This window comes from Miniopterus natalensis, chromosome 14 (assembly GCF_054644295.1).
Source record: "Miniopterus natalensis isolate mMinNat1 chromosome 14, mMinNat1.hap1, whole genome shotgun sequence".
In the NCBI taxonomy this organism is placed as follows: Eukaryota; Metazoa; Chordata; class Mammalia; order Chiroptera; family Miniopteridae; genus Miniopterus; species Miniopterus natalensis.
In genome coordinates, this window is record NC_142094.1 from 27789825 (window position 1) to 27810126 (window position 20302).

The 20302-nt window shown below is 40.1% G+C and overlaps 1 protein-coding gene across 3 annotated transcripts in view; it reads right to left on the reverse strand.

Moving 5' to 3' along the window:
* ARID5B (AT-rich interaction domain 5B) overlaps nt 1-20302 on the reverse strand; it is a 168994-nt gene that overhangs the window by 139784 nt on the left and 8908 nt on the right. For all 3 annotated transcript variants that reach the window (XM_016220762.2, XM_016220764.2, XM_016220763.2), the window contains exon 3: nt 193-418. In XM_016220762.2, the coding sequence (XP_016076248.2) occupies nt 193-418 (226 nt within the window). The remainder of the gene's footprint in view (nt 1-192; nt 419-20302) is intronic.

A 20302-nucleotide genomic window follows, 5' to 3' on the forward strand; every position in this document is an offset into this window, starting at 1 on the left:
CCAGGTCCCTTCGAAGTTCAAGAACTATATATATATGTAGATATGTATATGTGTGTGTGTGTATATATATATGTATGTATATATATCATTGTGTGTGTATACATATCAGGGTTTCCAGAAGAATCTACAACCAAAAAAGTAGGTTACTGTATACGCCCAGACATTTGATTTAGAAGTGCAAATTATACTTACCAAGGTCAGCCTTTTCCTTGAGAACGTCTTTGAAGTTGAGTCCACTGTTTAGGGTTGACTGTCTGTACTTCAGCAGAGCTTCCCTCTGTCCATTCCTTCCCGAGGCCTCTGCCTTCATGGACCCAGCTCGGAGGCCACATCTCCACTTGGAGAAATCAGAGTGCACCCACTTGACCAGGTCTTCAAGCTTCACTATCACTTTTTCAGAAACAGCAATGACTTCATCCTACAATAGGTGGTTGGGGAAGAACAAAAAAACATTATCTGTGGTTCTGAGGTAAACGATAAATTTTCAGCAAAGCCCGTCTGAAACACCATTTTAGCAGTTTAACCTTATGCAAGTAGACAATGTGCTTTTCAGTGACAGAGAATTTTCAATAACTCACTTTGTTTCAATGGCTTTTCACTGCTGGTTGTCCAGTTGAGGAATAATTTATAAGATATATTTGTCATATGATCAGAAAGTACAAAACTTGGGCAGTAATTCTAACAGCCATTTTTAATGCTAGTTGCCAAAACCCACTCTGCCTATCTAACCGCTTGGGTGAAAGCTAATTTTTAAGTGCAATTAATTGCAAAAGTAAAAAGTGAGAACTAGATGACTAATGGTTAGCCTGTCTCTATATAAATGGTCTAAGTAAATCTGGGATTCTTGGAACTCTGACTCACCCTAAAATTCCTATGTTTATGGTACATTTTCCCTTGGCTTATACACAAATATTGAATTTAACTTTTGTCCTAAAAATTAAATAAAACTGTGATGTAATCCCAAAAGAAATACTTCATAAATGTTATGTGCTTCCCACTGAAAGAAACTTACACATTCTCATGTTTCTTAAAAACTTTGTAAGTTGAGAAATGAACTGATTTTTTTTCTTTTAATACATATGGGGTAAGAGGCGAGAGGGCGAGTGAGGAGAAAGCCTTTGAATCTAAGAAAAGTAGTTGAAACTTAAGTTTCTCCTATGGATCATAAATTTGAATTTTAAGCATCTCTAATTGCTTCCAGGAAACAACCAACTTTTCTGACTCAGAATTAATCCAGCAAGATATTTAATAGATGTCCATACATGGAGCAGAGGCGGGCCTCTCTTACCCAAAGATTCTTTGGAAAAAGCTTAAGATCATCTCACTGGGTTTTAAGTTAAATTATTTGAAACATTTGACATTTCAACTTGAGCTGACTTCTTTCATTTCTTTTACTTCACATTTCTGAAAAAAGCTTAGCTGTGAAAACCCCCAAGCTTACAAAATCTGAGAAATATTTTTGACAAACAACAACAGGAAGATGTCTCTAAGTGATTAAACAAAAGGAATTCACAAGTGATTCTGGCTAATTTTGCTGTTAAACATGACTCTTTCCTCCTCTCCTCCACTTCACACACACACACACACACACGACTCCAAAGCAAAACAAAAAAGGGTTTATTAAGATAAGCCTCACACAATTAAAAAATCCTGGGTTTAGTTTTTAAAAATGTTTTAAGGTAGGATCTAAAATTACAATTCTCCTCCTCCAGTTCCAAGCTGCTCATGAGAAGAAAGTTTGTCAGGCAGTAGCAAAATAACAAATACTCTATCAAAAATGAAAAGTAAAACTTTCGTAATGGAATCTTTTCTCTTATCACGATTAAATATGAACTTCCACTACATGGGAGACAAAGTGGAAACTGTTCTTGTCCTCCGCTCAAGAAAAAATATTTCAATGCTTTATGTAAACAATGGGGCATATTACAAAGTACCATTTCAACGGATGATTTCACTCTGATTCACTACTCTATCCTCTTGAAATAAAAGATCTGTAGTTGTCACGCATTTTATAGCTATTACATGGTGATTATTAAATGTCAGAATAAAAATTCAGCCTGGGTTATTGTTTCAAAACATATGGGAACAGCTTCTGGACAGGGCACACCAGGAATCGAGTTTAGAATATACTGGAAAATAATTATCATGCTATATCAGTCTCAACATTAGCCAAGATGGAATTTGACAACAATTTTACCAAATATGGTTCACTAGAAGAGACAAGTTTGGAGATGACTGTTATTTTCAAATAGCTCTCACTCTGATCAAATGATTATCATTTCAATTACCAGTTGCTTCAGATCATTTCCAAGAAATGGCATGACTAGCTCTGGCTGGCTTCCAAAAGCCGACAAACAAATAGTTTATTAACCAAGAGAAAATACAGTCCTAATGATGTCATTGATGAATAAACTCATCTTTCAAGATTCAGACCAGAGATTCTGTCCACCCTCTTTTTCTCTCTGAAACAGACCTTCTGAATATATGTACAATATCTAAAAAAACAAACACAGGAATTCACATAAACCTGCATAAGCCATAAACCCAAATTTGGCTTAATTGTGAAACCACCAGTATGTTTTACTGTGGAGTCACAGAGAAACTGGCCCTGCAACATTGTCAAATGCCAGGATTTAGAAGGAAATCTGATAAGGGGAGGAGGGGGAAACAACAAACCAACCCAAAAAACAAAACAACCAATATATATATAGAAAATGTCTCAGGAAGCATTACTTTGTACACACAATGGCATAAATCACATGCTTGCTTTTACTGTTCTGAACAAGTGCTGACTAAAGTTCCTAATACTCACCATTCTTGGGCAAGTCTCTATGTCTAAGAAAAGAATTTCAATAAGCTCGTCTCATAATTACATTAGCTGTCTGCAAACTGAGAATTAGCACTGGATAAATATTGCTGATTTACTCTAATACAACACAATAGGAACACAAAGAAATACTTTGTTATTCTATTAATGTACCTTGGCTTTTCAATTAACCTGGCTCCTAATCAATATTTATGTAGGCTGTGTTGAGACACTTTCTAAATCCATACCCCCTTTCATTAATGTTTTAAACTGCCTCTTTCTGTACTTTGGATTTTGTTTCTACCACTGTATAAAAACAGCTTATTCAGTCGTGGAATCCTTTAAGTCAGAGGAGCTCATATAGTCAAGAGGTCATAAATCAGCCAGCCCGTGTGTATGGCTGGCTCCTGCGAGTGTTCTAAACACTGATAAATTGTTCACAAAGTATCCAGACTTCCAGCCTCTCTTGCAAAATAAGAAAATAAAAGTATATCTGTCAAAAACAAAAGAAAAAACCCACCCCCACCAACAAAAAAACAGTGAGGGTGAGGAGCAGTTGCCTTCCATAGACAAGATGACAGATCTCTAGCCTCGGCTGTCCCCACCACTCCTTACTGCTGTGCACTCAGCCCACATTTTCCCTACCTGCCTGGTCCCTGGGGCAGGCGCCCCGTGTTTGAACTCGCAGGCCCTGATTTAGTGCACTTCCTCATCTTATTAATGAGGATAATAAGGTTCAAGGACATGTCCTAGTGGCAGCTTCTCTGAGCACTTGGACAAGAATCCAGGTTTCCTATCTGTCAACACAGCATTCGTTCTGGACTCAGGCTGCCTGGGTTCTAATCCCAGCCCTCAAGTAACTCACTGTGGAGCACTGGACAACTTCCTTAACCTCCCTGTGCGCATATATATAGATATATATATATCTATATATAGATATATATATATCTATATATATCTATATATAGATAATTTTTTAAAATATGTTTAAAAAAATATAGTAATACTATCTACCTCTCACAACAATTGTGAGGATTAAAGGGGTTCACGTAAATGAAGTGGTAAGTCAGTTAGCTGTCGCTGTCATTGCTGTTTTCCAAAGCACGCCATGTAGAGATGAGTTTAGATGGTTTATGGGTAAATTTATTATCTTTTTTAAATATAAGGCAATCATTGCTTATTTATTTTTGTGGTTACTTTCCATTTATGGGAAAGTGGGACTGGTTTCTCATTTACAAGAGATATAGAAAGTTTCCTTTTTAATAAATGTATAAAAATTTGACCAATTTGAACAAAACCATTAAGTAAACATGGGGACAGGTGGGTATGGGGAAAAAAAAGCCAAGATACTATGAAAATCACTGAAATTTGGGACAGTGTATTGTATCAGTGGTTCTCAAAGTGCAGTTCAGGAACCCTGGGGAATCCCTGAGACTATTTCAGGTAGTCCATGGAGTCAAAACAATGATCGTAATAATACTCAGACATTATTTGCTTTTTTCACTCTTAGTCTCTTTCAAGGTGGGGTTTTCCAGAGACTACATGACATACGGCATGGCAAAGCAGAGAATCTTGAAGCAGATAGGACAATCCAGCTGTCTCTATTAAGCTAGATAGTAAAGAGATTTTTAAAAATGTAAAACAATGCCACTGTGTTTACTAATATTTTTAACATTTATCTTATTGTTGAAAGTATTACAGATTTCCCTTTTTTCTCCCCAGTGATTCCCCATTGTTTTTGAAAATGTGGTTAAACTTCATAAAATGTGTTACATTTACATAATGGGTTTATATTGCCATTTTAGTTTTATTTTTTAAATTAACTTACAGTAAAATATCTCCTTTTAAAAATTTTATTGTTGATAGAATTATAGATGTCCCCCATTTCTCCTCCTTTCCCCCCCTCCACCCAGCCCCCGCCCCACCCCAGGCCTTCCCCACACTATTGTCTGTGTCTGTGGGCTCCCTATGTCCATGGGTTCTTTGGTTAAATATCCCTTTTCTCTTGGTGTACAGTTCTATGTGCTTTAACACATGGCAAGCACTGATCTGTTCTTGCTGTAGTTTTCTCTTTTCCAAAATGTCATATAAATTGAATCCTACAGTATGAGATCTTTTGAGACTGCTTCTTTCACTCCGCATAAAGCCTTTGAGATCAATCCAAGTTGCCACACGTATCAATAGCTTGTTCTTTTTTATTGCTGAGTAGTATACCATAGTATGGATGTGTCATATTTTGTTTATCCATTCATCCACTGAGGGACACTGAGGTGTTTCCAGTTTGGGTGATTACAGACAGAGCGGCTATAAACATTCACGTACAGGTTTCTATGTCAACATACATTTTCAGTTCTCCACAGTAAATACCTAGGAGAGGGATCACTGAGTCATATGGTAAGTGTATGTTTAATTGTGTAAAAACTGTCCAACTGGTTTCTAGAGTGGCTGTACCATTTTGCATCCCCACCAGCAATTTATGAGAGTTCCAGTTGTTTCCCATCTTTGCCAACACTTGGTACATCACTGCTAATTAATTTATTATTGCCATTCTAATATGTATTTAATGGTGTCTCAGCATGTTTTAATTTTTCATTTCTTTAATGACTAATGATGTCGAACATCTTTTCAGGTGCTAATTTACCATCCACATATCCTTTTTGGTTAAGTGTGTGTTTAAGTTTTCGCCCATTTTAAAAATTAGGTTGTTTGTTTTCTTACCATTGAGTTTTGAGAGTTATTGTGCTTTCTGGATACAAGTCTTTCATCAGATATGTGGTTCAAAAATATCTTCTTCTGTTCTGTAGCTTGTCTTTTCTTTGTTTTTACAGTGGCTTTCACAAAGAAAAAGTTTTCTATTTTGACCAAGTCCATTGGTCAGTTTTTTCTTTTATGGATTGTGGTTTTGTTGTTATATCTATGAACTCTTTGCCTAATCCCAGGTCATGAAGAATTTCCCCTATGTTTTCTTCCAAAAGTTTCATAGTTTCACATTTAGAAGTATAATCCATTTTGACTTAATTTTGTATAAGTTGTGAGGGTCAGCTTGACATTCTTTTTTTGCATCTGGATATTATATTATTTTTATTCTTACATGAATTAATAAGTATTTAAATTTATTTCTCAGTTTTAATTTTTAACACATTAATTATCAATAGAGATAACTCACATCAACAAGAGCTCTTTGGGATCCTTAGTAATTTGAGTGTGAAGGGCCTTGAGTCCAAAAACTTTGAGAACCGCTGTACTGTATTATTAAACCAAGGCCTTTTCTTAGTTTTCATGTTCCTTGACCTCTTAGTAGCATTCGGTAATGAACAGCCCTACCTTTGAACTGAAACTCTCCCTCTTATTAAGACCTGTAAAGAGTCTGAGATTTTACTCTACTTTCAAACTTACAAGTTACCCTGCCACAGTTTCATGGATGCTGGCGAAGGACACAGGACTCTTGGTCACATACAAAGGATGGTTTACAGCAATAGCTGTAGTCAAAGTACCAGCCTTTGTGTTGGTTCTTTATCCCCAATTCCCAAAAGGAGATGGAAAGAGGGCTAGATAATACCTGCACATGCAGTAGGGTGCATTACAGGAGAAGGACCCTGAATGTAGGGAACCCAAATCGTTAATACTCGTCAGTAAGCATGCTTGCCCTTTGTTCTGGAGGAAGACACTAGCTCTGTCCTCCAAGACTGTTTGTTCACTATATAAATAAACATCCTTCAAAAACAGTCCAGAACAAAGGCATCAGGTGGCTCCGCTCACAAGATGCGCAGATATTCAAGAGACCCTTGGAGAGCACCTGCCCAGCACCTGCCACCACCCTATTTCTTTGCTTTGTTGAATCCCCCTTCCTCTTTATTCCATCTCCCTGCTAGAAGAATGCAAGAAACATGTATACTTGGATGCTGTCTGGGTCCAGGTCTTCTTTCTCTATAAAACATTGCTTGAAGAAGTCATTCTCCCTGGGAATTCTAATGTTCACCTGTTAGCCCATGACTACATTCTACAGTTCGGTTCCAAAAATTCCTCTAGACTCCAATCCCCCGTTGCCAAGTTAGATGTCTCAGAGTCAGCTCAAGGTCAGTGGAATCGCACAGCCCTTTTGGCTTATGTGTAAGAAAACATCTTAGTTGACACAAGGGAATTTAATACTCCCCAACTGTGGCTAACTTTTCCCTAATATCTATTCTTCCTTTCTGTTTGGTAATAAACCACTAAATTGCTGGGTACGGAATAAAGGCACCATTTCCTTGCTTCCCTTATAGCCAGATGCAGCCAGGTGACCAAGTTCAAACCAATGCGACGTGAGTATTAGTGATGTGTACAACTTCCAGGCCATGCTCTCAATGGGGATGAGTGTGCCTTTGGACTATACAAATAAGGGCAAATCTCCGAGGAGAAAAAGATGGGAGGAGCCTGGTCCCTACTCATCTTCATGGGCAGAGCCACCACACTAACTCTGAAACACCTACCTCTAGGCAACGACATGAGGGATGCTGAACCAATAACTTATTTAAGTAACTTTTAATTCTGGATCTCTGTTACACACAATTGAACCTATTCCTTTACTAATACAGTAAGTTCTTGTTTAATGTCATCAATAGTCTTAGGACTGTGATAAAATGATGTACAGTATAACAAAACCAATTTTACCACAGGCTAATTGATATAAACAAAAGTTAAGTTCCTGTGGCACATCATCAACTTTACAATGAAACAATGCTGAGTAAAACAATGGTATTCAAGGATCCCCCCTTATCATTCCTCTGGAGAGAACATGAATGGAACCTTCCTTATAACACCATGTCGTACCCAGTAACAGGTCATTGCTGAAGAGAGTGATATTCAGCTATGTTAATAGAATCCAAAGTGCAATAAACACATAAGTCCAATATTAGAGGGTTTAACAGGGTGGGAATGAATTGAGAACAGGAAAACACAGAATATTCACCTAATTTTTCCGCAAACATCCTGGATTTTAAAAATGTCGTTTGTAGTAGTTTAAATGTGATAAATGATGTAAATACAAAACACACCAACAGGTGATGTTAGCTACATAAATTGTAAAACCAAAATAACAGTCCAATTAGTTCCACAGGAGTGGGAAATTTTCATTAGATACAGACTATAGATTTAAAAAAAAACTGTTCAGTGTCGACTTTTAGAAAGACCAGTGGCAACCACATCAGCTAGTGCCCTAAGCATTCTGGCCAGGCATTTTGTGCCTATAGTGTGCACCAAAGGACTCAGGCAAGAGAAGAAAGTGCCACCATTGAAACTGGTGGTTTGGCCACCCCTCAGGTACCTGTTATTCAAGGTACCTACTTGTATGCCCAATCACTGTCCCTGTCCCACATTAGTGAGTTCTGCTAACAGGATACCTACAGAGTGAGTAAAAAGGTTTCACTCTATAGGCACATAGTTGCCTATCAGAGGTCCAAGAAAGTCAGGTGAAACAGAATGGTAATGTGGGTCAATAAGATGAAGCTTTAACTGGCCAGTGGTGAGATGAGAAAAATGAAGACAATGTAGTGAGCATTTCATGAAGCTAAATTTGCTAGATTTCAAAGACTATCCTTGTATCAGTCAGGATCCCAATAGGAAATAAATGGAAGACTTGAGTAATGATAATCCAAAGAGGGTTTACAAACGGACTAATAGCAAAAGTGTTGGTGGGATGTAAAAAACCATAAGAGATAGACAGTATAGGAACCTGAGCTAACAGCAGTTCAGCTACCACCACTCCTAGGCCAAAGGGTCAAAGGGGAGAGAGGGTGGTAACCAGGGGCAGAGCAGATCCTTCTACTAGTGGCAGTGACTCTTCCTCAGAAGGACACTATCAGCCTGGAGGAGACTCACAGGAAAGAGCAGGGAATAAATAAATACCTGCCTTCATTATCTTCCCTCTCTTCCTTTTCTAGCAGGGCACCTCCATGGCTGAACCCCACTGGAGGCCACAGGGCCCAGGAGTTCTGTTAATGGAGGCCATACAGGTCAGCCTTCCAGGGCAGAGCAGAGAGAAGGGAGCCACACTGATCTGGAGGGGCCCTCTGCACCCTCTTTCCATTTAAGACTTCATCCCTCCTCCTTTTGTCTGGTGTTACTCTTTTTTTCCCCTCTGAAATGAGGATGGCAGTAGATGTTGGCAGTTGTCTTTTTAAATATCCTTACTAGGCAGAATAAAATGATATCAACACTAAGTTGGTCCCCGACCTGGGAATTACTGTTCTTATTGCCTGTGACATAATGTTAAGTCTTTGGTAGGCATCAGTCTTGGCTGCTGAATTACATAATTCTGCCTTCTCCAGTAAACATCTGAATTGCAGAGACTTTTTAGAGGCAAGTGCCTTTGTTTAACTTCTACTTCTCTTGTACTTCTCAAAGTGCCATGGACCATGCTGGGCCTAAGCATGCGACAAATACTTATTTTAATTGTACTCCATCTCTGGATGATCCGAGGTGGGAGAAAATAAGGGACACTGAGAAAGCACTGGCTTCTGAGTCCCATGGACCCAGCCAGGCTCAAATGCAGCTCTGTGGGGTTTAATGCCCATGTTTATCTTGGGATGTGACATCATCTTGCCAAAATCTCGTCTGAAAAAAGGAGAATTAGTATAAAACAACCCATCTCATAGGGTAGTTGTTGAAGTTGTTATAGTACACTGGTCAACACAGAGTAGGCATTCAAGAAATGATGCCCATTATTACTATTATATAATATCATTTGAACTGAAAATCAAAGAATAGGGGTGAGTGGTATTCACATGTCACCTGTGAGTAACTGTGTGCATTCCTACCTCTTCTTTTTTTTAAAAAAATTGATTTTAGAGAGAGGAAGGGGGGGAGAGAGAGAGAGAGGAGAGAGAGAGATAGAGATAGAGAAACATTGATCGGTTGCCTCCCGCGTGTGACTGGGGATTGAACCTGTGACCTAGATATGCGCCCTGACCAGGAATCGAACCCGCTACCTTTTGGTGTACAGGATGATGCTCCAACCAACTGAGCCACACCAGCCAGGGCAACCTACTTCTTCTTAATTTTCTGTCTGGGAACAATAATATCCCTGTAGCTCCTGCTGGATCCCTCCAAAGGGAAGTTGTGCCAGAAAACAATTAAGAATGTCTGGGCTTCTAAGTCTTTCTCCTCAGCTCTCAAGGACACAACAGTGGAAACTCTGAGATGCATTAATTTACCCAGACACTAATCTATGAATTTAACAGACATTATTTTACCTAATCCCTACAAGGGCTTTCTGAGTGTCTTAGGCCCATTTCAGAGAGGAGAAAACTGAAGTGGAACCAGAAGCCAGCTTTGGCTGCATCATCGTCTTTCTGGGAAATTGGTCTCTTAAGCCCTTTCAGTAGTAACACTCAACTCCACTGCTGCCCAGGGTCACAGAATATTCCCCTAATTCCCTCCAATTTCCTGGGGTGCATGGGATGTAAAGTCATTTTGCAACAAAAAAGGTTGTAATTTTTAGCTTGTACTGTGTTTTTGTCCCCAAAGTAAGACTATAGACATCAGCATTCATGAGCCAGTTAAAAATGTGAAGAATTTTCTGTTGTCTGAGTGATGAAGATATCCTCTCAAGTATGCACTGAGGTTTAATTTGACTCCTTAACATGATCAAATGGATTTGCCATGGAGGCTCATTAGCGTATTGGGTTCCAATTTCCCAAGCCAGCTCCTTGTCTTCCAACCCCTTCCCCACCTCCAGGAGCCATTTGGGCGAAGCTCGTGACTCAGTGAATTTTGAAAATCTATCCTGGCACGAGCAGAGGGAGAAAGCAAACAGAAGACTGCTCTGAGGCGCGATACGTCAGATGTAATGTGACCATCCTTCTTGGTATCGCCAAAGGCATTTGTGTGTCAAACAAGTAATTCAAAAATCCTAAATATTTTATGTTCCTAAATACATTTTTAATACACGCTAATCTAAAACCTGTTGGGCTGCAGCCTGCTCCCCTGACCAAAAGCCATCTCTAAAGAAAGCGCCAGAAACAGCCTCTCATTAATTCCCAGTTCCATTTCTTTCCTTTTGGGTTTACCATGCATGTACCTTTTCTCCTCCCTAAAAGTACAAACAATTTACACGGAAAGCAAGAAAATACATCTCAGAATCTTAGATGCTTCTTCTCTAGACAGGCAAGCAATTGGTATGTGTAGAGGTGCCTTAAGTCAATGGTTGAGCCTGCCCACCCTTCCTTTGACCAAATGGATATGATGTTAACTCCACAGTCTATTTTTAAACTACTTTCGGGTTGCCATGATAAAAATCCACATACTTAGCTCTGGTTATTCAAACATAAGCAAAAAAAAAAAAAAACATTAATGAGACCAATTCTAGTGTTCAAGCTCAGGTGAGTTATCTATAGGAAGTATAAAAGCAAAAACAGTAATACTAAAGCCCAAACTCAACCACCACCCAACCATTACTTTTACACCTCCTGATCTTTTCTACCCACTTTTACAGGCATATGACACTCTGCCCAGATATGCAGTCCAGCAGGGCCCACATTCTGCAAAGACCCTAAAAAGGAGGAAGAAAGCTTTTGCCCTGTTGGTGTATGAAAATCATGGTGGGAACCGTCTGAATTCTTCAAGATTATTAGTGATCTGGCGGAGGGTCTTGATCTACTGCTGTCATTAATGAGAAGAGCAGTCTCCACAGAGAATCACCAAAACCCTCACGCCTATTTAGAAAGCTTTAAAGTAGAAACCAAGTAAATCTTCCCGTTTTGTGTAGCCTCTATTTAAACATAAACATATGATTTAGACATGCTCCCTCTTGTTCAATTTTTCCCCCCTCCGTTCACTTAGCACAGTTAGCATTATTATCCTCACATGTACAATGGCAGAGGAATAATTTGAGACACACAGCTTTATTTAATAATGTAATTATCCTATATTGGATTACTTAAAGGGGCTTTGTATTTTTAAGTTCTAGTTTTCCTACACTGGTGATATGCTCTGTCGTGGTAAATGATTCGGGCTTCAATCAGAAGCCCTAAACTCAATTTAGAAAAATATTGAGTATTTATGAATAAGCCAGGATTAAAGCAAGAGCCAATTTGCAACCACAGTTGGTGACCTTTCTACTACTATTCAGAGACTGTGGTGCAGAAGCCAACACAGAGGACAGACCCAAGATTCCAACTCTTTGGCCTCCTCAGAGAGGTTGCATAAACCAGAGAATAAAGTCTAAGCTTCCCTCAAGGTAAGCTTTCTGAAGGCAGGCTGAAACTTCCATTGCCTTCTCTACCTTCCACACATTCCTAGGTGGAGCTTAAAGAATGAATGAACAAATGAATGGATGGCTAAATGGCTGAGTAAATACTACTGGGCATTCTTTTTCAAATTTTTAAAAAATTTTTATTCATTGATTTTAGAGAGAGAGATTTGTTGTTCCACTTATTTACGCATTCACTGGTTGATATTTGTATGTGCCCTGACCAGAGATTGAACCCACAACCTTGGCATATGGAGATGATGTTCTAACCAATTGAGCTACCTGGCCAGGGCTGCTACCTGGCATTTTGAAAAAACACTTGAAGGAGGAAATCTAGGAGGATTTCCTGCCACCTTTAAGGGAGAATTCATAAGCTGAGCTTCATCCAATGTTGTTGTCAAGAGGGATTTTGTTCTAGCTTTTCCCTAACTCAGCTCCATCTAATCCAATTAACCTGTATTGTTTTTACTCTGCTCTGTGCCAGTATCAGCCATGGAGAGTTAAGTATGAGTAAGACACTGTTGCTGCCCTTCAGAAACACACAGGTCTCAGGGTCTTCTGTTCCTTGCCTAAAACATGAAGGTTACTCTCATTCCACAAAACTCTCCAAATTCACTGATCAAGAAATTAGGCTTAAAAACCCTCAATATAGTTGTTGACATGCTCGAAGACTAACAAATCTTTAAAAGATTAAAGCAATCTGCTGGCTATTATATACGTCATCTATAATTATATGCCCAGAAGAATGGGTGTTTGGAAGGAACCACCCAAGGAGAATGCATAACAACAAAAGGGGGGGGGGGAGGGGAAGCAAGACAGGATAAGAAGAATATCTTTCAACCCTCATCAGAAGAGCTTTATACTAAAGTGATTGGTTCCATTGCTGATGGTAGTGGGCAACCGTGAAGATGGCTCCTATGATCCCTACCTCCCCGTACGCACGCCCTTGTGTAATCCCTTCCCTTTGAGTGTGGGACTGATATAATGTCTCACTTCTAACAAGGAGAACTAAACAAAAGTGATGGGATGTCACTTCTGAGGTTAGGTTATAAAAGGACTGGGGATTCTGTTTCTCTCTCACATTCTGAGGGAAGTCAGCCACCATGTTTGGAAGTCGGCCCATGGAAAAGCCCATGTGACATTGCAAGAGACTCGGGGAAGCCTAGACCAGCAAAGAATGAGGCCTTCAGTTCAATAGTCTGAGAGGACCTTTGGTCTGCCAACCGGCAAATGGAGTGAGCTTGGAAGTAGATTCTCCCCAGCAGAGCTTTGGGAGATCCAGAGCCAGAGGCACTCAGCTAAGCCTTACCCAGGCTCTTGACCCACACAAACTGAGTAATCAATGTTGTTTTAAGACACAATTCTTGGGGTCATTTTAAACAACAACATATAACTAAAACACCCATCTTTAACATGGGATATATGAAATAAGCTGCTAAATACTAGTTTCAATTATGCCTGAAAATTAATTTCTACTAAGAAGTTGACAGGCCAATCGGAAAATGCCTTATGCAACTGCCTGAGACCTGAATCAACTGCCTATACGAGAGGTCTTTTCTTTTTTAGCGACATTCATAGAAATTTCCAAGAATACTATTTAATAAAATGAGCATACCTTTCAGGATGGAAAAGGCAAAGTAAAATAGAATCTTACCCAGTAAGGCTAACTTCATGTTTTATCTCCTCTAAGCCACTAGAGGAAGAGGGGCTAATCTTATTAATCTTTTTTTTTTCTTTTAATCTTCACCTGAGGATATTTTTCCCATTGCTTTTCAGAGAGTGGGAGTGAGAGAGAAAGAGAGAGAGAAAGAGAAACATCGACTTCACATCCATTGGTTGCCTCTGGCACACACCCCAACCGGGGCTGAGGATGAGCCTGTAACTGAGGTACGTGCTCTTGGCCTGAGTCAAACCCAGGACCGTTTAGTTCCTGGGCCAATGCTCTATCCACTGAGCTAAACTGGCTCGGCCTTATTAATCTTTTTATCACTCCCATAGTACCTTGTATATACTAATAAATATTGGTTGAATTGAACTGAAAGTTTATAGTCAAAAGTCCTATATTTAGAAATAGAAATGTTATGATTTTCAAGAGCAATATTGTGTTATGTCCTTAGCTACCAGAGAAGAATCCCAAGCCTTATCTCTCTTTTCCTCTTCCCACCTTTTCAAGATCCATCTTTTAAAGGGCCTTGACATAGCTGACCACTTAGAACTCTGTTGCTTACAAGCACAATCTGTAGGTCCTACAGACATGTATCCTTCAGTCCTCATGGCGAACATCCAGGTAAGGCTCTTCTTTGCTTAAAAATCAAGGCGGGGGGGGGGCAGGAACCAGAAAATAGCCTTTAAAAATTAAGACCAAAAAAATATCGAGGCAGCTAAAATATCTAAATATTCTGACATGCTAAGAATGTTTTCACTCCATTGCTTCGAGGGGTCATTTAAGGAATTCTGGGGGTCAGGAGTGATTTGAACACCTGCTTAGCTGTCTATTGAATTACTGATCTGGTAGCATAAAAAATGTGGAGTGGGAAACGGGACTTACACTGTAAAGAAAAAAAAACAAAAAATAGAGCCTGTTGATAATTTTAAAAGACACTACCATTTATGTGACTCATATAATTTGCATTAGGAAAAACATCTTGAGCCTTTTTACTAGAATCTTCTTTTTGCCTGCCCAGATAGTCGGGGTGCATATTTACAACCTATTGCATTGTTGCTGAACACACATTCAGCAGCCAGAAGCACAAAACACAATTAGACTGTTATGGAGAACATTCACAAGAAACAGAACAGAACAGGTTATTTCACTTAAGATATACATAATTCAATTATTTTCTATATTTATAACCCATGTACACTAGAATTTAGAATAATTTGGTGAAGAGACTGAGTATTACAGCAGTGTTTTCATCTGAATTCTAGTAATCTGATATACACTGTGGGATTAACCCAAAGCAAAAGGATTTAACGGCCCAGCAGGCAGTCTATTTTGAGATCCATCTTCTAAGATCCTCCAGCCATTTCGGCTGGGACCCTTCCCTTTACATCCTTTCCCTGATGCATTTTGCTTTGTAAAAGAGCCCAAATGCTACACATCTTAAAGGAGCTGGTCTGGAATACACTCCCTGCCACTACCACCAACAGAAGAGGCAGAGAAGGAGATGACAAGGGGGTGAAACACATTCTCAAATTAGGGGTGTTTTGAAGAAGAGGAAATAGAAGAGGCTTCTAGAAAATGAGGGGAAAGTGAGAGTGTTTAAAATAAGTTCAGTGTTGTGCACAATCAGCAGCTCAACAGCAGGTTTCCTGGAGGTTGCATCATGAAAGGGGAGGAACCTGAAGCACCAGGTTGCACTTTCTTTGGCATACTGAGATCCAATATCTGAAATGCAGATTTTTGTCTCCTGACTCCATCCCTCTCCCATCTCATTTTATTTTGTTGTGGCTGGTGGAAGAGATGCCCCTAAAGGTCCTTTAAGACCTAAATGGAACAGAACACAATGGGTTTGAGGGTGTCCCCTTCACAGTGACTAGAAACCTCAAACATGGATCAAAAACTTCCTGGAGAACCAGGAAGCTTAACTTTATTTAAATTAATAATTTAGTTAGTTATTTTTTTTCAAATAATAGTGAGTAGTCCAATGACTCAACCAATAAATTACTTATTAAGCACTATAAAAGTTTAGGACCATGACAGGCTTCAATGGGCCAATAAAGTTAGGATTAGGGTCGATAACTAGCATCAGCTAAAGGCCTGGGGTAAAGCAGTCCATGGTTTGGTGCTCTATGCTCATGTAAATCTCACTTGATATTCACAGTCCAGTAAGTTTAACCCATTTCACAGATAAGGAAACTGAGGCTCCAGGGAGATAAAGTTGACCAAGATGACATACAGCTACTAGCTGACAGAGTAAATATCCACATTTGGTTCTACCAAGCTCCAAGACTAAAATTTTATATTCTAACTAGAAAGAGAAAAGACATATGTGAAATTATTAATCAGCACTACCTTCAAATTCAAGTCCATTCTTCTAAACCTGACCTGCTAGACTCCCTGAGGTCTGGCCTCAGTCTTATCTTCCACTAGGCCCCTGCACTCTTGCTGAATGCAGACCACATCCAGTATTATGTCCTTCCTTCCTATTTGCCTATGGGTTCTTCTGCCTAGGATTTGTCCCTCTTACCCTCATTCCTCAAAAATCTCCACCCATGAAAGTCTTAATTATTCTCAAGGGCTTGATCACAAGCTCCCTTCTCTGGGGCCACTTCAGCATGGCTACAGGCCACCTGCCCACTCACACACTTCTTTCTTTCCACAGCTCAATCCCTGGGCTCTCCTCCCTGAAGCCTACCTGTGGGCCCTAAGACAGAGCCCGGCTTTCCTTGCACATCCATTCTTTCTGTCCCTCCAACTTTGGAACTCAGACTAGACAGAATGGTGAGGGCTTCATCTACCTGGCAGCCCCTACTCTTTTCTTTGCTGCCCCTTCAGAATCAACAGGCTCCTGTCGCTCTATTTACAGAAAATGGGCCAAGCTTTGCTCTAGAGACTGTAAGGTGGCCTGTGGGCCACATCTAGACTGAAGATATGTTTTTGTTTGACCCACCAAGTTTGTGTGTTTTTTTAATTCGATTGAACTGCCAACTAAATTCACACAAAAAACATAGATTTCTTGCACTTCTCTGGCAAAATGGAAAGATTTGGCAATCTTGGATGACATTCCTGCCCATAATACCTCATAATTTTATTGTTGTGAGAAATAAATAAAAGGTCCTATATCAAGCTATTTTTAGACCAGGGGTCAGGCAAACATTTTCTGTGAAGGGCCAGATATGTTAGGTTCTGTGCGTCATAGTCTCTGTTGCTACTATAGTGTGGAGGTGGCCAGAGACAATTTGTGAACAACAGAGTGTGGCTGTGTGCTAATAAAACTTTATTTACAAAACAGGCAGCAGTCCAGATTTGGGCTAAAGGCCTTGCTGACCTCTATTTTCTACCATCTCCACAGCCAGACAATGTAAATCAGCTCTGAAGATGCTATCTAGGTGTTTCAGTGACGTAGAAAAATAGGTGCATCCAGTGGGCATTAGAGGGCCTCTGTAATCTGTTTATTGGATTCACCAAGATTAGGTTTAGCTCAGAAACCATGCTGAAGGGAGACTGCTCCCACCTCCATGTCTTGCCAAGAGATCTTTTCCCAATCTTTACCAGAATGTCTTTAGACCTGAGTTCAAATATTACTTCTAAGATGCCTGCACAGACCTTTCTAACAAGATCAGGCACCCCATCATAGGTCCGTGTTTTCTCTTCATCACACTGACAGCACCACAAAAATCACCCATTTATTTGTGGTAGTTTGATTAGTCATGTGCGTGCTCCGCGTCCAAAGGTAGCTCCATGAAGGCAGGGCCTACCTGGTTCCCCACCTCTGTCTCTCCAGCGCAGCGTTGGCCTGCACAGAGAAGGCGCTCTGGAAGGACTGAGCCTAAGAACCCTCTCCTGCAAAATGTGCAAGAGGCACCGTGTGCCTGCTGTGGGAGTCATGGGGCTTAAAGAGCCCTTTTAAATATTTCATTACACAATGCACAGTATTATCACTGAGTTATCTGTGTATCAGTCAACTGCCAATGTGACTGCAAGTTCCTAGAGAGCAGGATAGAAGCTTTCAAGAACCAGATGCTAAATAAATAAATGAAGAACTAAAAGAAGCCTGAGGGTGCTGAGTTCTAGTTCTGCTTGTCACTCACTAGCTCTGAGCATATGCCCAGCACTGAGTCTCTGCATCTTTTAAATAAAGAGGGCTAGACCCATTCTTTTCCATCGCTCCGATCCTATAAATCCTGTGAGTCTTAAAATGCCAGTGGCAAATTAGACAAGAGCGTTTTTCTGAGACCACCATAGAGAGTCTCCTTGGTCCTCTTTATTAACTATCTCCGGCCAGTCATGCCTAAAACCAAATGAGCCCGTGCCGATGGCAGACCCAGAGGACCAACTGCACCTATGAAAACGCCAACTTTCAAGACAGGAGGTCTCTGAGAGTGTTATCAGTTACCTCCTCTGCGTCTGACCACTTTGGTGCATGTCAGTGGCCTTCATTCTCTAATGCAGATTTCCAACCAGAACAAAGCCAGCCAAAGTTGGATCGTCCGAGAAGAAAAACAACTAAACTGGGCCCGGCATTGAGGAAAACCTGAGGACAAGACAATGAATGAGGAGACTTTTATTCTCTGGTACAAGATCTGGCTCGTTTCCTTTTTTTTTCAGGGGAACTCTGAGCTGAGCTCACACCAGATGATGGCAAGCAAAGCTCAGACCAAAGGAACAACAGGACTCTGTCAAAACGATTTCCATCTCTGATGTCCCACTGGGAGCCTGGGGGAGGTCCAGGGACAAGTAACTGGACAGTACCTTGGCCTGTTATCTCTGTAGCTAGCAAGGTTTTCCTTATAGGAGATTAAAAAAAACAAAACTCAAAACTCCATACACACATATATATACACACACACACATGCGCGCACACTTTAATATGCATATATACTTATTTTAAAAACATATTCCTCCCTTAAAAAGAAAATACAGAATTAGCAAGTTTAAATTATTAGCACTTAGTTCATCTCCAGTTACATACAGTGTTCTTTTGTGCCGGTAAAACAACATGTGCTTTAATTAGCAAATATCTGTAAATAATTTACTTGCTTTTCAAATACAATGGAACAATGGGGTCAATTTTCACATACATTTACCCAGCATGCATTCCGGGTCGTAAGCCAGGCTCTCCCATTGTTCAATAACTATATCAAGCTGTCCTAGTCTTGTCGTCCTCCTCGGGGTGGAGTGGAGGGTGGGGGTAGGGGGCTGGAAACCCAAGTTCCAGTAGCAACCTCCCATTTTGCAAGACCCCAGAAGACAAGCTAAAATAAATTCTTATGATCTCTAACCCTGGAGCCTTCTGAAAGGAAAGTGGAAGTGTGCCAAGAGCAAAGGGCACTGGAGTAATGGCTGTAGGATGCAGGCGCTCTGAGCACCCCCTGCCCCGCCCCCGGACAGCGTGGGCCCCAAAACATAAGGTGTAACGTACGAGGCCCATGAATCACAGAACCTCATCTAGGCTTTGCAGGGTTAAAACTGGGCGCTGCGCATGCAGTGCAAAGAAAGATGTTAAATCAAATGAGAATGACTGCTCCAGGACTGGAGGCACTATTATTTTGAATAAGATTGAAAAGGCCAGAAAAAGCAATTCAAAAACATTTCAATTATGTATTTCCCAGAACTACATCTTTGAGCAACTAATGCAAATGTTACCACCACAATAAAACTTCTTCCCACATAAAAGCATATAAAACAGGTTGATCAGCATATACTTTATATATCATATGCATATTTTTGACTATTAATAAAAAATTCAAAATCTATGTATGCTTTACTCTCCTAAGCAATACAATAATTATGATTAAGGGACAGGCGGCACAAAAAGAGCCAATTTATCTTACTCATGTTCGGGAATACTATTGTGTAACTAAGCAACTAAAGACAAAATATGGTCTAATTAATTCACTCCTATGCTTATTTAAAAGACACAATTAGAACATTTTTATTTTCCAGCCTGCACAGTAGTTCAACATGCTTGAGGGTGTAGAAAGCAAAGCCTATTATTCTCAAAGACAAGAGTTTAATGTTTAGTGCCACTGATCGGGCTTGGAACTCAACTGTGGGGAGGAGGGAGTGTGTTTCCCAGCTGGGCTGTACTCGGAGTCACGAGAGAAGAAAGGTAGGGGGAACGATGTTTATGGGGCCACTAGATTGGCTAGCAACACGTGACCTCTACCCCCTCTTTTCTCATTGTGGCACAAAGGTGGAGATGGGACTGTGAACTTGATGGTCATTTGGGCAAGGACACACACCACTGTAAGTCTATTCATACAGCCATAAAGATTCTACAGAAAATTCATGTAATTAAGCCAGCCGTCCTAGCCTGGGTGGTAAATGTCAAATATCCATCTTTAATGCTGCTAACAGTGCATCTGATTTTAAAAGCAGAATTAATTTACGCAAGTATGTGCTGGGAGATTGATGCCATTAGCATGATTCTAAAGAACCATTTCAATAATAATCATCATCTGCATGTTTGAAATGTGTTGTCAATACAGACATTCACAGTCCAGGATGTGAGCCATACTCTCTGAAGGCTAAAACCCAGGTTCTAATCCCCAGCAAGATGGAGAAGAACACAGTGTGGCTACAAAAAGCGATCCTTGTGCAAGGG